The sequence below is a fragment of the Musca domestica genome, unplaced genomic scaffold (assembly GCF_030504385.1).
Source record: "Musca domestica strain aabys unplaced genomic scaffold, Musca_domestica.polishedcontigs.V.1.1 11, whole genome shotgun sequence".
NCBI lineage: Eukaryota > Metazoa > Arthropoda > Insecta > Diptera > Muscidae > Musca > Musca domestica.
The window spans coordinates 8,928,969-8,945,425 of record NW_026712133.1 but is presented as its reverse complement, the minus strand read 5'-3'; the positions used below and the strand labels follow the sequence as shown (position 1 = coordinate 8,945,425).

The window sequence follows — 16,457 nt, the reverse complement described above, 5'->3', positions numbered from 1 at the left end:
TAAATTAGACCAAAAAATGGACTGAATGTGATTGAAGAATAATTATGATTCGGGCTATGAATTTATTACATCTTTTCGATAGATAATAACTAATGTTATTATAAGTTGATTATAAATAAGAATTGTCTGATAAGCAAAAGGCCAGAATTCATGTTGCCATATTTTATATTGATAATATGGCATTAACCGCAAAATGTATTCAAATAAAAAGAACTGGAAAACGCAAATCGTTTATTGCATATTGAGGAACTGAATTGAAGATTTGTATCAGGGAATGAATTACAAATTCTTGTTTTGTTTATTTTGTTTCACTTAAATGAAGATGCTACTGTGAAAAAATACATTGAAGCTCTCCAAGTGATTCTAGCTGGTAGTTGACTCTATGCAAACACGACTGATTCCTGCACAACATACCAAACCACTGCATCCTAAAGTTACTTTGTACATTATTCCAACTTATTGCTGAGAGGGATAAACAACTCAGATTGAAAACCAGTTGTCTTGTGTAAATGCTTGTTAAAGTTCAAAATAAAACAAGTTGTTGATTCCGCTTTGTGTTATTATTGGTAGCACTTCTCTCGGCACATTGTGAATCAATTTTCTATGGGCAGCACTTTTTCTTGGTTCCTCTTCGAGCGCTTTGCCATGTCGGCTGACGTAGCCCTAACGAAAAGGAATAGATTTAATAATTTCATTCTCGGATCTGTTCTAACAGGGAAGTTTTCACTGAAATAATCCAAGAAAAATAAATATTTGCTGAAATCTTTTGTTTTCTTTTCAAGAAATAAGGTAAGCATGTGTCCATTTTTGATTTGTTTTGTTTATTGAAAAGACACTTGTCGGAATTCATTCCCATTCATTATTATGGTTCTTATCCATTTAATTCTAATTACCTAAAGCATATTTTCAGGCTTTTGGAAGAATTGCATTTACTACAATCAAATTTGCAATGTTATATAAGGATTAAAAATTTTTAAAAATCTGTACTAATTTTAGGAAAATTCCATAATCTCCTAATATGTGGATTTAAAATTCCGGTATATCTTTTTTGGTTCATTATAAAATTAATTCAAGCAATATCTGTATCAACTTAGATCATATCTAGATTTATAATTTGTCTAGATTCACCACTTCTTCGTATCCAGAGAAATAAACTGCCCGAATTCGGTTCGATGTTGTTTTGGTTGAAGTCATTGGTCATGGGGAAATTCTGAAGTCTGAAGAAAAAACATACAGAATTCATTTGTGCATTATGTTTGGTAATAAATAAATAAGCTCTATAGGAAATTAACCTTAAATTCTTGGCTAAGGAAATTTACAGTTATAATTAATAAAAAACAGTACCAAAAATAGATGGTTGATCGACACACACATGGTACAATAAGGAGGTAGGCCCTCTGCCTGTCAGACATCTTCAAAATTATATACAACAAGTTTTCATTTTTTTTTTCATATTTTTTCTCGTATTTAAAATTAGTTTAATAGCGCGAAAAATGATGAAATGCCCTCTCAAAAATATGATCCAAACTGTTCTATATTTCAATTTCATGGCTAAACTGGTTAATAGCTTTAATGTGCGAGCCGCAAAGTACGTGTCTTCCAATTATTGGTTTTGAAAATATTTTGTTTTAATTTTTCAAAACAATAAATAGGGCAAGTGTACCAGTAGTCGGCACTTTTAGGATTTTCGATTTTTCAATCTTTCAACATTCTGAGTGAAATCTTTCAATTGCTAAATAATAAAGTTGTTCAGATTCCAAATTTTGTTTAGTTTTCGAAATAATAAACAAAAATTGAATTTTTTTTATTAAATTTGCAAGATTTGCAATTTTACTAAAATAGTAGTTTTTTGCCAGTAATGGGCACCATTTCCAAAGCTCGGCATGTCTATTTGCCAGTAGTCGGCATATGGTATTTCAGTAAAAAAATATTATTTTGTAATTTTTTTTTATTTCAAATAGTATAAAACAATGCCATATCACTAATTCACAGTTTAATCCAGAATTTGTAATTAATTTCGTTTTTAAATAGTGTTTTATTAAATTATCATTACCTTCAGTAACGTATGGATTTTCAGTTAAAATAAAAATGAGATTTAATAAAAGCAGAAGTTGGAATTTGTGAATTGATCTTTTTTCTTTAGATAACCAATTTTTCAAAAATGCCACCGCTATCTAAAACGTCAAATAGCTGATGTAAAAACCTACTTAATTCAGAAAGTTGGTCAAAACGCACAAATAAAACCAACTACCGACTCGAAACAATCACACGGCAGCGGGTTCTACGACACCGGATTGACCCGAAACAACAACGCTCCAGTTTCGGCCAGCGGCTGCCAACCCAGTGTATACATGTTCGTGTTTGTTTATTTTTCTGTTTTGGGAGCAGCACATCCCGGAATGCTTGCTCCGGATTCTTTTGGTCCGTGCCGGGCTTGAGGAAAACCCCGGACCATGGTTCTGTACGGTTTGCCAAAACACCATCCACCATAGATCAGTCTCGGTGCGATGTAATGGATGCAGAGGATGGGTGCATTTTAGAAATTGTTCCGTTTTAACCCGGTTGCGAGACTATAGCGATAGGGACTATGTTGCTTCGTGCTGCACAAACGTAGTCCCCAGTGAGTCCACGACCTCGTCGTCAACTTCCGAGTCGTCGTCGGAGTATGGAACTCCCCCGCAGTCTCCAGAACAGCAACCTTTACCGCAGCACTTAACGCCACATGTTGCTGTTCCAATTCCGGACAATGCATCATTCTTGCAGTTCAATTGCAACGGACTCCGAGGTAAAATTGATGAAATAGTGGATTTTATGAATCGGAGGAATATTAAGATCGCAGCGGTGCAGGAAACCAAGCTCAATGAAAATTGTAACTTACAACGTTGCAATGGTTACAACGTATTGAGGAAAGATCGCACCAGAAGTGGAGGTTGGGGATTAGCGTTCCTGATACACCATTCTGTTCAATGCAGACCTATCTCGCTTGAGCTAGTCTCTAGTGACCCGTACATGGAGTGTATGGGGGTAGCAGTCAAGTGTGGTACTGCCGAGGTAGAGGTGCTTAATGTGTATATCCCGCCGGTTAATAGCTTTTGGAAGGCAATAACCGCCTGGTACTAGGGGACTTCAATGCCCACCATGAGTTGTGGCATTCCGTCCTAGGTAATGACCAGAGGGGATCAGCGTTGGCAGAGCAGATTGACTGCTCCATATTTTGCACAGTAAACGAGGATGCCCCCACCCGAATAAGAGGAGAGTGATACTCGCCAGATTTAACCATCGTGTCACCCGGTCTGATAAATGACGTGACTTGGCAACCCGTCATTTCTCTTGGCTCAGACCATCTCCCGATAATCGTCTCCATCAGCAGATCGCCCGATTTCATAACCTCTGAACGCCGCACTTTCCTTAACCATGGGAAAGCCCACTGGCCCGAGTTCAGAGAGTTCACCAACCTTCGCTTCAGAGAACTGCCCAATCCTTCTGATGTTCGGGTAGCTGAAAGGATTTTCCGGGACATCATCAAAGCTGCAGCTGTTCGCTATATACCTGCTGGTCGAATACCCGAAGTAAGACCAAATTTCCCAACAGAGGCAGCGGGATTAGCGAATGAGCGTGATGAGCTCCGACGTACCAACCCTACTGATCCCACAGTCAGTGAACTGACAGTGGAAGTCAACCGGTTGGTACAGGAGCATAAGAGGAAAAAGTGGCTAGACCATCTGAAGTGTTGCAACATTGGAACCGATTTGAGTAAACTGTGGGTAACGGTAAAGTCACTCTCGAACCCTGGAAAAAAGAATGATAGGACAGCAGTCACATTTAACGACGTAACTGTGACTGATCCGAAGAGGTGCGCTGGCTGTTTTAACCGCCAATTTGTCGAGCACCCCGAGAGAGATAGGGCGAGGCGAAGAGTACTACGTCGTATAAGAGCTCTTCCCGCCGAGGATGTACCTCCACAGTTTACGATGGGTGATGTTGCGAATGTCATCCGAAACGCTATGTCATCTAAAGCGTTGGGCCCGGACGAATATCAATAGTAATGTTGAAGCAACTGGATACGCCGGGAGTTGAGTATTTAACCAAAGTCCTTAACTTGTCGTTAGCCACCCACATAGTTCCCGAAGCCTGGAAAATGGGCAGGGTGGTCCCGCTACTGAAGCCTGGCAAGGATGCCAGCAAAGGCGAATCCTACGGGCCAATTTCGCTTTTGTCGCCAGTAGCAAAGACTCTCGAGGCCTTACTCCTCCCCAGTATCAGAGGAAGCTATTCAGTTGCTAACCATCAACACGGTTTCCGTCCACTACATAGCACTACAACAGCATTGCACGCCATATCCACACATATCAGTCGAGGACTCAACCAGAACAGGCCGTGCCACAGAACAGTAGTGGTGGCTCTCGACCTATCAAAGGCCTTTGATACGGTCAACCATGCCACGCTGTTCGAGGACGTTGAGAACACTACCCTCCGGCCAAGTTTGAAACGTTGGATAGTCAACTATATGTGTGGACGCCAGTCGTACGTGGAATTCCGGAATAAGAAGTCCAAGCCTCGTAGAGTGAAACAGGGAGTTCCCCAAGGTGGGGTGATATCTCCGGAACTGTTTAACCTCTACCTTTCCGGAATTCCGCGCCCTCCAGACGGCATCGAGATCGTAACTTATGCGGATGATTGTACGATCATGGCGTCGGGTCCTGTAGTTGATGACATATGTGTCAGGGTGAATAACTATCTCGCGGAGCTTGCCGCCTTCTTCCACGCGAGGAATATGAAAATATCCGCCACTAAATCGACGGCCACACTATTTACCACATGGACTGTGGAGATGAGAACACAGCTGAATGTGCAGGTCGAGGGGCATACAATTCCGACCACCAACTACCCCAAAATCCTTGGGGTCACATTCGATAGCATGTTCAAGTCTTCCGCGCAAGTCACAGCTATTTGCGATAAAATGAAAAGTAGGAACAAGGTCCTCAAGGCGCTAGCCGGCAGCACTTGGGGTGCGGATAAGGAAACCTTGTTGACCTCTTATAAAGCGATAGGTCGGTCTGTGGTTAGCTATGCGGCTCCAGTGTGGTCGGCGAATACATGTGCAACGCAGTGGAAATATATTCAGACCTGCCAGAATGCCGCCCTGAGAACTGCAACAGGGTGCCTCCTCATGACGCCTGTGGACCATTTACATGAGGAGACAAAGGTTCTTCCCTTACGTCAGCATAATCATATGCTTTCGTTGCAGTACCTGCTTGGGTGTTATCGCGGGAGTCACCCTAACCACCATATGGTGGATAGAACTCCCCCACCCAGGCGTGTCACGAAGGACCTGCACGATCTAGAGAGAGAGGTCCAGCGATATAAGAGAGAGCCTCTAGATCATGAAGCCTATCAAGCGGGTCTGAATAGCATTCATACTGATGCAGTCGCAGAGGTAGTTAATGATTACAGTATGAATGCCATACTCGGAGTCCACCCCCCATCCATTGCAGCTGAAGAACGTCGGCTGCCTAGGCAAACCAGGGTAGTTTTGGCCCAACTACGTTCAGGATGGTGCAGCCGTCTCAATTCGTATTGGGCACGAATTGATGAGGATGTGCGGAACGCCTGCCCAGCGTGCGATACAGGCCCGCACAACACGCTGCACTTGTTTAATTGTCCTGCCAAACCTACCCAACTCCGTCCAGAGGATCTATGGCTACAGCCCATAAAGGTAGCAGAATTCCTAAACTTGGACATTGAGGAAGAACCGGATTAGTCGGAAAAAAAAACAACAGAACGTGTAAAACAGCTACGGCAACTAAAACAACCGACTCGAAACTATTTTTTTTAATTGAGTAGTTTTTGGATTATTTTTTAATACTTTTCTCAAGTTTTAGTGAAATTGGTCAAAAATGATATTTTTCTAGTAATCGTCACCCCCTGCCGACTACTGGCAAATCTCTTTTTTTCTGTTCCTAATGTCGGCATTAAATAATATAACAGAAAAATGCTTGATTTGTATATTTTTGAGTTATAAAATGATATTTATACTGTTATTTACTATTATAAAATATTTCTGGTTCCAAATGTATTAAATTTAATTTACTTAAATCGATTATTAAGTTGACGCCACCACTTATTTTTTCTTTACAAACAAGCACTATCGCACGCGTTGGAAGACTCTCACTGACGAAATCCGTTATTCGCTCGTAATAAATGATCGGAGATCATTGTTTTTTTACAGAAAGAGAGCAGAGAACACTGTTGACTTTTTTTTGCAATTATTTCATTATTTGATCAATTCTATTCTTAGTTATTTAAGTTTAAATTTCAAAACTGCCGACTACTGGGATATGCCGAACTTAGGCACACTTACCCTACATAAAATTGGCAGAAGTCGGTACACTCAGGAAAAAATTGTAATCAGCTGGTAGCTCTACCTTACCTTTTTATTGTACCATGGTCACACATACAAAAAAACATGTTTTCCTACCATATAATTAATAAGTAAAGGTACATCATAAAATTAACATTCTTGCGTACCACAAAAATGCTTCCAATGCTGCAAACAACACCCATCTTGCAAGCACAAGAAACTTCTCACAGACAAATTCAAGTCTCCATAAACTAAACTCCAACAGTAAATGAAGCAATACCTAAAAAACAAAAGAATTATTCTGGCAGAAGTCTTTTCATTTGATTGCTTTAATTACTCATACTATATTCTTATTCAAAATAACTGATTTCTTTGTTTGACTAATTTATTACTTTTTCCCATTTAAGTAACAGTGAGAAAATTTGCATGTAAAATGAGAACAGGAATCGTATCAGCATCGTAGAACTTGGGCTGTGAATTTTTACATTATCTTCGGAGTTGTATCATAATGGATTTATCAGATTTTATTGTTAGAAAGGTGACTTAAAACGGTAATTTTTTTATCTTACCTTTATATACACTATTTAAATTCCAGTGCCCGGCTACGGCGATGTACATACCCAACTTTATAACATCTGAAGAGGAACAACGTATACTCTCACATGTGGAAAGAACACCCAAACCGAAATGGACCCAATTACTTAACCGTCGTTTGATAAACTATGGTGGCGTTCCTCATCCCAATGGAATGCTAGCAGAAGAGATTCCACAGTGGCTACAGATGTATGTAGACAAAATTAATAATTTGGGATTGTTTGAAACACAAAAGGCAAATCATGTACTTGTGAATGAGTACCGTGCTGGTCAGGGAATAATGCCGCACACCGACGGGCCACTGTTCTATCCTCTGATTATGACAATTTCTTGTGGTTCACACACAGTTCTGCAGTTTAGTAAACGCGAAAATCGTGAGACATCCGCCGAATGTAACGACGGGGAGTCAAGTGCCAACCGAGAAGTTCTCTTCAAATTGATACTCGAACCAAGAAGCCTTCTAATTTTAAAAGATGAACTGTACAGTGAATACTTACATTCAATTGATGAAGTGGAAAGCGATGTACTATGTGATCGCATTTGTAACTATGAAAACTGTGAGACTACCTACAAGATGGGCGATTCTCTATTGAGAGGAACTCGTATATCCCTAACGATTCGCAATGTCCCAAAAACTACAAAAATGAAATTGAAATTTTTTTAGATTACACAGTGAATAGGCTACATTGCTGATGTTGCTTATCACCATCCTTTATCAAGTGCGTCAACTGATCTGTGTTACCAAAGTCTTCGTTATTACGCCTACGCTCCGCAATGTATTCGTGTGCACAAAAGCATTTCACCTCACCAGATATACGTATTTATAAAATTAACCACTTGAAGCGACGTGACCGCCCGGTACCGCTTCCTCGTTATACGCATTTAAAGCGTAGATGTGCAGTTCCATTATAGCTATAAGTAAATGTATTTTGCATAATCCAATATGTAACCACCGTATATTTTATATTAAGAAATTTACACAAGTGTCAAAAGCAATGCAAGAAAGAATTGTAAACGTTCAACGTTTTTTGTCCAATCTTATGTACCTACCTACATTGTTATCAAAAGCATCAATAAAGAGAAATAAAACAAGATGTCTTTTGAATGTAAAATTTGGAGTAGGCATAATTTCGAGAGCAAACGAAATACAGGTTTCTTATTGAGCTACATTAGCACGTATATTTGCTCTAGAATATACCTCTCTCCAATAGGTAATGTTGAGATAAAGTACTTTGCTGTGTCCTATAATATAAGACTAAAGCCGATATGGATGCAAGGAATATCCTCCAATTAACCAGAAATAAGTGGCTACAACATCACCATATCATAACATCGTGAATAAGTACGCTTCTAAACTACTGCAAATCTCTCTAATGCCTTATTTCCCCAGCTAAAACAATAAAAAAGTTTCTTATCTCTTCGTTAAAAAAGACCCCTACTCTCTATTTCCTCAATTCCTAGCGTAAAAAAGGAAGTGGTAGAATTTAAAATCTTTGTCATATTTGAAGCAAAACATAAATGTAAATGTGCAGTGTATATTCAAACTAAACGTTTATTTGATCGCAAATGCGAATTGAAATACCAATTCAGTATCAATTATTTTGTTAGAAATAAATCGGCGGCTACTCTGCATTATCCACCCACGTCAAGTGGAAATCTCTTTCAAACACTTTTTGATCGTACAAACGAAGGCCAGTGAGACGCGCTGATATATCCAAACGTAACTCCCTAATGGCCAAATGGAAGTTTTGTCTGGCTATACGTTGCTTATCCGGAGAAAGAGTTTCAAGGGGTCTTCGAAATGCGCTCTGTATTCTTCCCAAATGGTATTCTATGCTTGGACTGCGACCGAGACACAGCATTAAATTTTCAGGATTTCGAATGTGGGAAGGAAAGCGTTTATTTTCAGCAAAAGGAGCACATCCGCTCAACAAGGCACGCACTTCGTTCAAGATGCTTGCGTGGGTTCTGCTGGCGGTACTGCTTACCGCTTTGAATTCATATTTGTCGCAAAAAGCCATTAAGTCACCAATACAACACCATGGCATGGAAGCCAGAATTGCATGATCGTTTCTCCAATTGATGTATTTACCAACAGGTTCGTACAGGATGCTTTTTTCACTTGCACCTTCATTCTGCTTGTTTGGTTGTGGAGAGGATGATGGCGAGCGGGATTTTGCTCTATGTGGAGATCCACTTTTTGGTAGCGTAAGAGTTGTCCTTAAGTCGTGTATATTTTTCGATTCCAGTAATTCAAACGAGGTTGTACCCTTTGCTGCATTTTTCGATGGGGCCGAGTTGTCTAATGAGAAGGATACCATAGGTGACTCATTGTATGACAAATAACTTCTAGTCGTTGGAGAAGGCTTTAGTGTCAAGGACTCACTATATGATGTGCCCTTGGTAGTCGAAGGATATACCTCGTTTCTGACTGGCTGCAATTCATTATTTGATCCCTTCAAATTTACATTTCGAGACTCGTTCTTTGTTCCTACTAAATCACTGTAGGCTGTCATCTTAGATTTTAAGGAGTAATCTTTGTATTCACTGTTCAACGAGTCCTTTAAAGAAAGGGCCTCCGTCTTTGTCGACAAAGAATCACCAAATGATTTATATGGGACAGCCTTAGTTGCAATGGAACCATTGTGTTTATACTTAGATGTTATTCTCGCTAGTACAGTCAAAGTGTCACCAGTTGTGTCCTTCGACGAAAGCGAACCATTTGCCTCAGTATGTAAACCAATTGTGGGAAATTGCTGTTCGTTGTGTTGAGATGTCATTTCCATGTTTGCCACCGATGTCGTTTCTCTTACCGACCTTCTATATTCCATAAGCTTTTTTCGATAATTGCGATTCAAAGACATATCTATTTTTTATTTTTATTTTATTTTATTTTTTTTTTTGCCAAAACAGATTAAACTTTTGATATTCTTTCGAAATTGAAATTGAATTTAATTTTTTTATGCAATCGACGGCGAATAGGATGTTCCGCAGTGATGTACATCGCCAATTTGTTTGAAATACTTTTTCACATTGCAGAGTCATTGCATCGGGTTGATGGTCTATTCTTATTTTAGTTTTCGCATTTGATATTTTTACCAATCAATTGTTTCTAATCATCGAAAAGTAAAAGCAAAAAACAATTGAACAGTGGCGTAAAAAATGAATAGAAGATTCATCAGAAACCAACGCAACATTAAAAACTTTCTAAATGAACTTATGGATACGACACTGTAAAGCGTTGAAGATAATTATCTCATTTAGATTTATTTTTGGATGAAATCGTTGCAATTAAATGTTTTTGGTAAACAAAAAGACGTAAAAAAACCGCCCTCCCCGGTTCGGGTCACATTAAAATCGAAGCTAATTAAAAGAATGACATTTCATTAAATTAGTATTAGAAGATATGTCTACAATTATCATTGGATTTTTCTTTCAATTTCACCCCCCAAAAACTCACAGCTTTCAAATTTAATGTATATGAAATTTTTACCACAGCCAAATTTGAAATCTGCATTAGAAATACTTATTGTATTGCGTCTTGTAGTCCTCTATTTTTCAATTGCACAAAAAGTAAGTGATACTTCAGGCAAAAAAAAAAAAAAATACAAAAGCATCGGTTTAGAAACCTTTTGACAAAAACTTCACTTCGGGTATTAGGGTATTCTTGCCGAAAAGATAAGAAGAGTGGAGAAGAACGTGAAAATATAAAATTCAATGGATGGGTTAGCAACGTTATAATACACTTAACGAAAACAGAAGGTGTAGTTTACTCCAAACAGCCACTTGAGAAGCTAACAAAGGTTTTAGAATCTACACAGTTGAGGTTGGAAACATATTGTAGTTCAAACGTTCCAAATAACATGTGCCTCCTTTTTTAAAGGATGACAAAAGAGATACTCGATTCTAGTTATAAAGTCTTTGGTATTCAATGTCGTCATTCTCACATTTCCTGGTCATGGATTGATATTGCACTTAGGCTCCCCACCCGTCAAGCGTGGATTTCTTATTATAAACTATGTGTAAAGAAACAAGTAAAAAAAAAACATTAAGTTAGGCTGGGCCGAACTTTTTAAACACTCCACCTTAGGGTAAAGGAAATATTAGAACCAATTTTGACCCACAATTACCAATTTTTAGACATATTCGTGGAAAATGTGGCAAAAATCATCAAAATATCGAATATCGGGAGGTATTGCTATAAGGGGCTATACAAAAACGAGGACCTATACATACAATATTTCGCCAACGGAGCTAGAACCCATTAGGACACACAAATACCAATTTTCAGACAAATCCATGAAAAATCCATCCATCAAAAATCATCAAAATACCGAATATCGGGAGGTACCGTTATATGGGAGCTATACCAAAACGTAAACCTATACATACAATGTTTCGCCACTGCATCCAGAACCCATTATGACCAACAAATATCAATTTTTAGACAAATCCGTGAAAAAATTTGCCACATTATCTTCATCAAAATACCAAAAATCGGGAGGTACCGTTATATGAGGACTATATCAAAACGTGAGCGATATATCTATATATATATATTTTTTTTTTAATACCAACCATCCTAGACACAATTCAAATTGTTCTGCAAAATTTGACGCCTTCGTCAAATAATGTGGGCTGTATCGTGATATCAACAGACAGACAAACATCGTTAAATCGACTTAGAATTTTATGCTGATTGTGAATATATATGCTTTATGGGTTCTAAGACGAATATTTAGGGATGTTACAAACGGAATGACAAAGTTAATATACCCAACATTCCAAGGTGGAGGGTATAAAAATAGTTTTCTAATCATGCTTTTAATAAACTCAACTTCGTTAAATTTTTATTGGCTTTTTCAATTTTTTATTTTCGTTTATAACATGAAGGTCATGTTATGTTTGTTATTCCGTTTGTAACTTATCGAAACACATTAAATTTGGTACACATGCGTTTTGGATCAGAACTTAGATTAATTTCGAAAATGGGGTATGTCGTATCAAAAGTTTGGCCCGGCCGAACTTATTATGTTTTTACTTGTTTATTATTAGTTTTATTAACATGTTTACCAATTAATTTATTAATACTTAAACAGAATGTGATTTTATTATTTTTGACTTCGGGTTATATTTATACCCTACGCCACATGGTAGTAAGGGCATTTGGTCTTTATGCATTTGTTTGTAACATGGAGAAGGAAGCAAAATAGACCCATAGTTACTTTTGAGAATCTTCATAGAATCACTTTCTGAGTCTATGCATATTATCAGTCCGTCCATGAATTTTTGTGATATACTGGTAAACGAGGTTGGGTTTAATTAGTTTGGCCACTTTTAGCCACTATCCACATTATACGAAAAGTGGGATCATGTTGACAATATTTAGCACATTAGTTAGTTACACTCTTGGAGTCTACCATGTCAGAATATAGCAAATTAGATTAAAAAGAATCAAGAAGCTCAAGCCGAGGGAACGGTATATTGAAGCTAACATGTAGTTATCAGTTGCCAATTTAGAAGTTAAAATGACAAATTATTGTTATTTACAGACATTTCCATAGCTTTTGCAAAGTTTGGCATTCTACACAAAACTTTCGAAACTCTCAAAGCAAACACATAATTTTCACTTGTAGTCAAGAAGGTCCTTTTGACTAAAATGGGTGCTGACATATTTCATGTACTTCATCCAGTTCATATGTTTTTTTTTTTTTTTTTAACAGAGGAAATTTACTTATTGAATATCCTGCAATGTTATTAAACTTGGGGACCGTTAGATATCACATCCAGCCTAGCGGATAAATGGATATTTAAACAGTTATCTATATTTTACAGTAATGACTCTATAAGTCCCGCTATGGATTAATGTTAGGGAAAGGGGGGAAAGAGGTGTTAACGGTTGTGAATATTACCATAAACTGTTGTCCAAAATTACTGGTGGACGAACTGGCGCAAAAGATGTTCTGAAAAGGAAGAGAGGAGAAAAAGAGTATACGCAGCCTCAGTGCAGTAAAATCCAAAAAAGTAAGTAATTTTGCACGTATAACTCATTGGTATACCCATTTGCCCTTCATTTTTGGGCGAGTACACAATAAGTATTAGTATTATTACAGTTTGCGAAAAAAAGACAAGAGCCAAAGCAAAACCAGTAAGGAAAGGTCAAAAGTCGGGCGGGGCGACTTCATGATACGCTACACTACTATGCGTATTTAGTAGAGCTCCCGTAACAAAATAGTTTATATTGGGAATTTATGTGAAGGAGATCATACGAACTATGAATCTTATTTGAATGCGTATCTTGGTTTTAGATATTATTCGTGATGGAATTCAAGTGTGATAGTGAGATTTCTTTATATTTGGCTGGAAAACCACAAGTGGCTATCGTTAGAGCACTCCAGCATTTAAATGTGAATAATTCTTTTGTGTCTCGTACCATCGCTCGTTACCGTGATACTGGTAGCGTAGCCCGACGTCAAGGAAGTGGACGGAAGAAAACAGCAACATCAGCAGATATGGTTCAAAAAGAAATGAAGCGATTTGATCGAAACCCACGTCGAAGTGGCCGAAAAATGGCTCGGGAGCGGAACATATCGCAATATTCCATTCGGCAAATATTGAAAAATGAGTTCGGGGAAAAGCCATTGAAATTCCAAAAAGTGCAAGAACTTACACCGCAACAGAAAGGAAATAGGCTCAAAAGGCTTAAGAGTTGCTTCGCTTGGCCGAGAGTGGCGAACTGTCGAATTTGTTTTTTCCGATGAGAAAACATTCGTTGTCCATCAGTTTGTAAAGAGGGAGGAGGGTGGAGGGTGTATTAAAGCCTTGGGCACGCAAACATTTTGGCCGCAGACCTTGGACATTCCAACAGGACTCAGCATCATCGCACTCAGCATGTGCCACCCAAGAATGGTTACAAAATTAGGTTCCTCGCTTCATTTCCCGTGCACAATCGCCACAAAAATCTCCGGATAACAATCCGTTGGACTATTGTGTCTGGAGTATTTTGAAAAGCAAGCTTGGCACTAAAAAATACCAAAGTGTCGATCACCTCAAGCAAGCGTTTCGCCGACAATGGGCCAAAATACCGCAGAGCAACATTCGGGCAGCGTGTGACAGTTTCATTGGCCGTTTGAATTCCATAATTCGTGCCAAAGGTGACCAATTCGAACAAATTTAAACTTATTCTGAAATTTGATGCTATTTCCGACATTTTTGCTTTCATTCAATAAAATAAAAAAAAAAATTGTAAAAATTATGGAGTTTGACTTTGTTGCAGTTTTTTATCCCACCCTGTATATATGAGAGCTACAGCTATATCTAAACCGATTTTCACCAAATTTGAAGAACTTGTTTCTAGGATAAATTCTGCCAAAATTCAGTCCATTTGGGCTGATATTAGCCATTTGGTGCAAAATAAACTTGATATTGGGTAATGATATATATGGCAGCTATATCCAAATTGGATCAGATTTGGTAACATATATAAGTTATATGGTACCAAATATCATTCTTGTGGAGTGCATATTACGCATATGAGGGACTTAAAACCCCAAATCGGATGAAACATACATGTAGGAGATATAGCTATATCTGAACCGATTTTCACAAAATTTGATGTACTTGCTTCTAGACTGTATTTGGTCGCATGAGCCGCAATTCAGGTCATTTGGACTGATATTGGCCATTTGGTGTACAATTAATACGAAATCGGTTGAAGATATATATCGGACTAATATATAAATTTGAACCAATTCTCCACAATTTTAATAGGGTTCGTTTTGGGTCAAACAAAATTTTTTGGAAAATTTCATCTCAATCGGATAATAAGTGCGCCCTGTATTTTGTTCACAAAAACGGAAAGACGGACAGACATGCATAAATTGACTCAGAAAGTGATTTTATGAACATTCTCAAAGGTAACTATGGGTCTATTTTCTTCTCCATATTACAAACAAATGCCCTTACTATCATATTGCGTAGGGTATAAATATAAACCGAAGCCAAAAATAATAAAATCACATTATTTTTAAATATTAATAAAGTAATTGGTAAACGAGTTAATAAAACCAATAATAAACAAGTAAAAACATAGTAAGTTCGACCGGGCCAAACTTTTGATCCCCTCTACACACATTAGAAACTTCAAATACAAAATTTCAGACAATTCTGTTGTGGAAAGCCAGCAGAATACTGAATATAGGTTGGTACCCATGGTAGAAGATTACATGTAGTCGCATCGTCACAGCTGCTGAGACAATGAACTGTCAAACCAATTTTGAAATTGAAAATATGGAATGAAAAACAATTAAAATTTGTAAAATTTTTTTGAAAAATGCATTTCATAACAACCTCGTCCGATATTGATCAAACTTAGCGCTTCGAAATGTTTGTGCCCATATTAGAGCAATTGCTACCTCTCTCAAAATAGTTGAATAATTTTACAAAAAAGAAAAAAAAATGTTCATGTGAGAATATAGTTTGCCTTATATGAAAATGTTTGTGATTTTGGGATTGGTTGGCTTCTAGATTTTTGGATAATTCAATTCAATTCAAATTTATTGAGTCTTTGTTTTTTAACACAATTTTGAAGTGATGAAAGAAATGCTTAAAACTATAATTGGATAATGAATCCGTTGTTCATATTTTTATATGTTTTTTTAGTAGCAGATATTTCGATTAGAATCTCCAATCATCTTCTGTTAATAATTATTAATTGGAGTTCCTTGAAGATGATTGAATATTCCATTGGAAATATCGGAAAATAAAAAATATTTAAAACTATAATACCGGATTCATTATTTATAAAGTCAAAACAAAAAAATAAATAAATATATAAAAAATCTCATTTTCATTGAACGGAGTGCCCACTATAGTACGCTCAAATGTGAAAATGGACAATATTGGCTCACACATTCATTTTTGATCTTCAATTACAAAAATTACTTCAATTACAAATAAATAAAATACATATATGTTATATAAAACATATCGGTTACAGGAGCAGTTTTTAGTTGTAACCTGTGCTGCATCTTAATTTGAATTGACTATTATGCCGTATATAATCTCTCGTGCCAAATATTGTTGACTTAGAGTGTCTATTATGACTTGGGAAATGCTTGAATATAAAAAAGGTGAAACTGAGAGTCATACCTAAATCTAACTCGATCCAAAATGTACAGGCTTTATACTAGATGGATTCAAGCTAATCGGACAAACGTAACGTGGGTGGTGCATATCTGAACCGAATTTTCATTAAATTTCATGAACTTGCTTCTAGTCTAAATACATTCGTATCTGCTAAAATATATTTTATCTCAAAAACATTCCATTTGCATTTATATTAGGTAGCAATTAAAAATTTCCTTAAAAATTTTTCACCGAATGTTTTTTTTAGCCACGTACGAGGACAGTGCAAAAGACATAATCAATATTTGTGATAGCTCTGTTGTTGGCTTGTCGCATAACGGCCTTATAAAACGATGTATTAAAATAAAACGTGTAG

At 37.3% G+C, this 16,457-nt stretch overlaps 2 protein-coding genes across 5 annotated transcripts; one reads left to right on the top strand and one right to left on the bottom strand.

The window, feature by feature from the left end:
- The first annotated feature begins 628 nt into the window (after positions 1-628).
- On the top strand, positions 629-8,047 carry LOC101894597 (alpha-ketoglutarate-dependent dioxygenase alkB homolog 6). Of its 4 annotated transcripts, XM_059130880.1 has the most exons (4): positions 642-789; positions 911-1,259; positions 6,769-6,899; positions 6,957-8,047. In XM_059130880.1, the coding sequence occupies exons 3-4, from the start codon at positions 6,870-6,872 to the stop codon at positions 7,617-7,619; spliced, it is 693 nt and encodes a 230-aa protein (XP_058986863.1). In that variant the 5' UTR covers positions 642-789; positions 911-1,259; positions 6,769-6,869; the 3' UTR covers positions 7,620-8,047. The 4 variants fall into 4 exon arrangements, with proteins under 4 accessions (XP_005184911.1, XP_011293094.1, XP_011293093.1 ...); XM_005184854.4 differs by lacking the exon at positions 911-1,259 and having other exon boundaries at positions 629-789; XM_011294791.3 differs by lacking the exon at positions 911-1,259 and having other exon boundaries at positions 635-789; positions 6,775-6,899.
- A 435-nt stretch (positions 8,048-8,482) lies between these two features.
- On the bottom strand, positions 8,483-10,015 carry LOC101895670 (uncharacterized). Its single transcript, XM_005184862.4, has one exon. The coding sequence runs from the start codon at positions 9,817-9,819 to the stop codon at positions 8,578-8,580; it is 1,242 nt and encodes a 413-aa protein (XP_005184919.2). The 5' UTR covers positions 9,820-10,015; the 3' UTR covers positions 8,483-8,577.
- Between the last annotated feature and the right edge of the window lie 6,442 nt (positions 10,016-16,457).

Excerpts from the sequence above, each read along its gene's own strand:
- LOC101894597 (XM_005184854.4), top strand. The coding sequence starts at position 6,870 with ATGGATTTATCAGATTTTATTGTTAGAAAG. Across the intron at positions 6,900-6,956 it reads CAGATTTTATTGTTAGAAAG|TGCCCGGCTACGGCGATGTA; the intron begins GTGACTTAAAAC and ends TTTAAATTCCAG.
- LOC101895670 (XM_005184862.4), bottom strand. The coding sequence starts at position 9,819 with ATGTCTTTGAATCGCAATTATCGAAAAAAGCTTATGGAATATAGAAGG.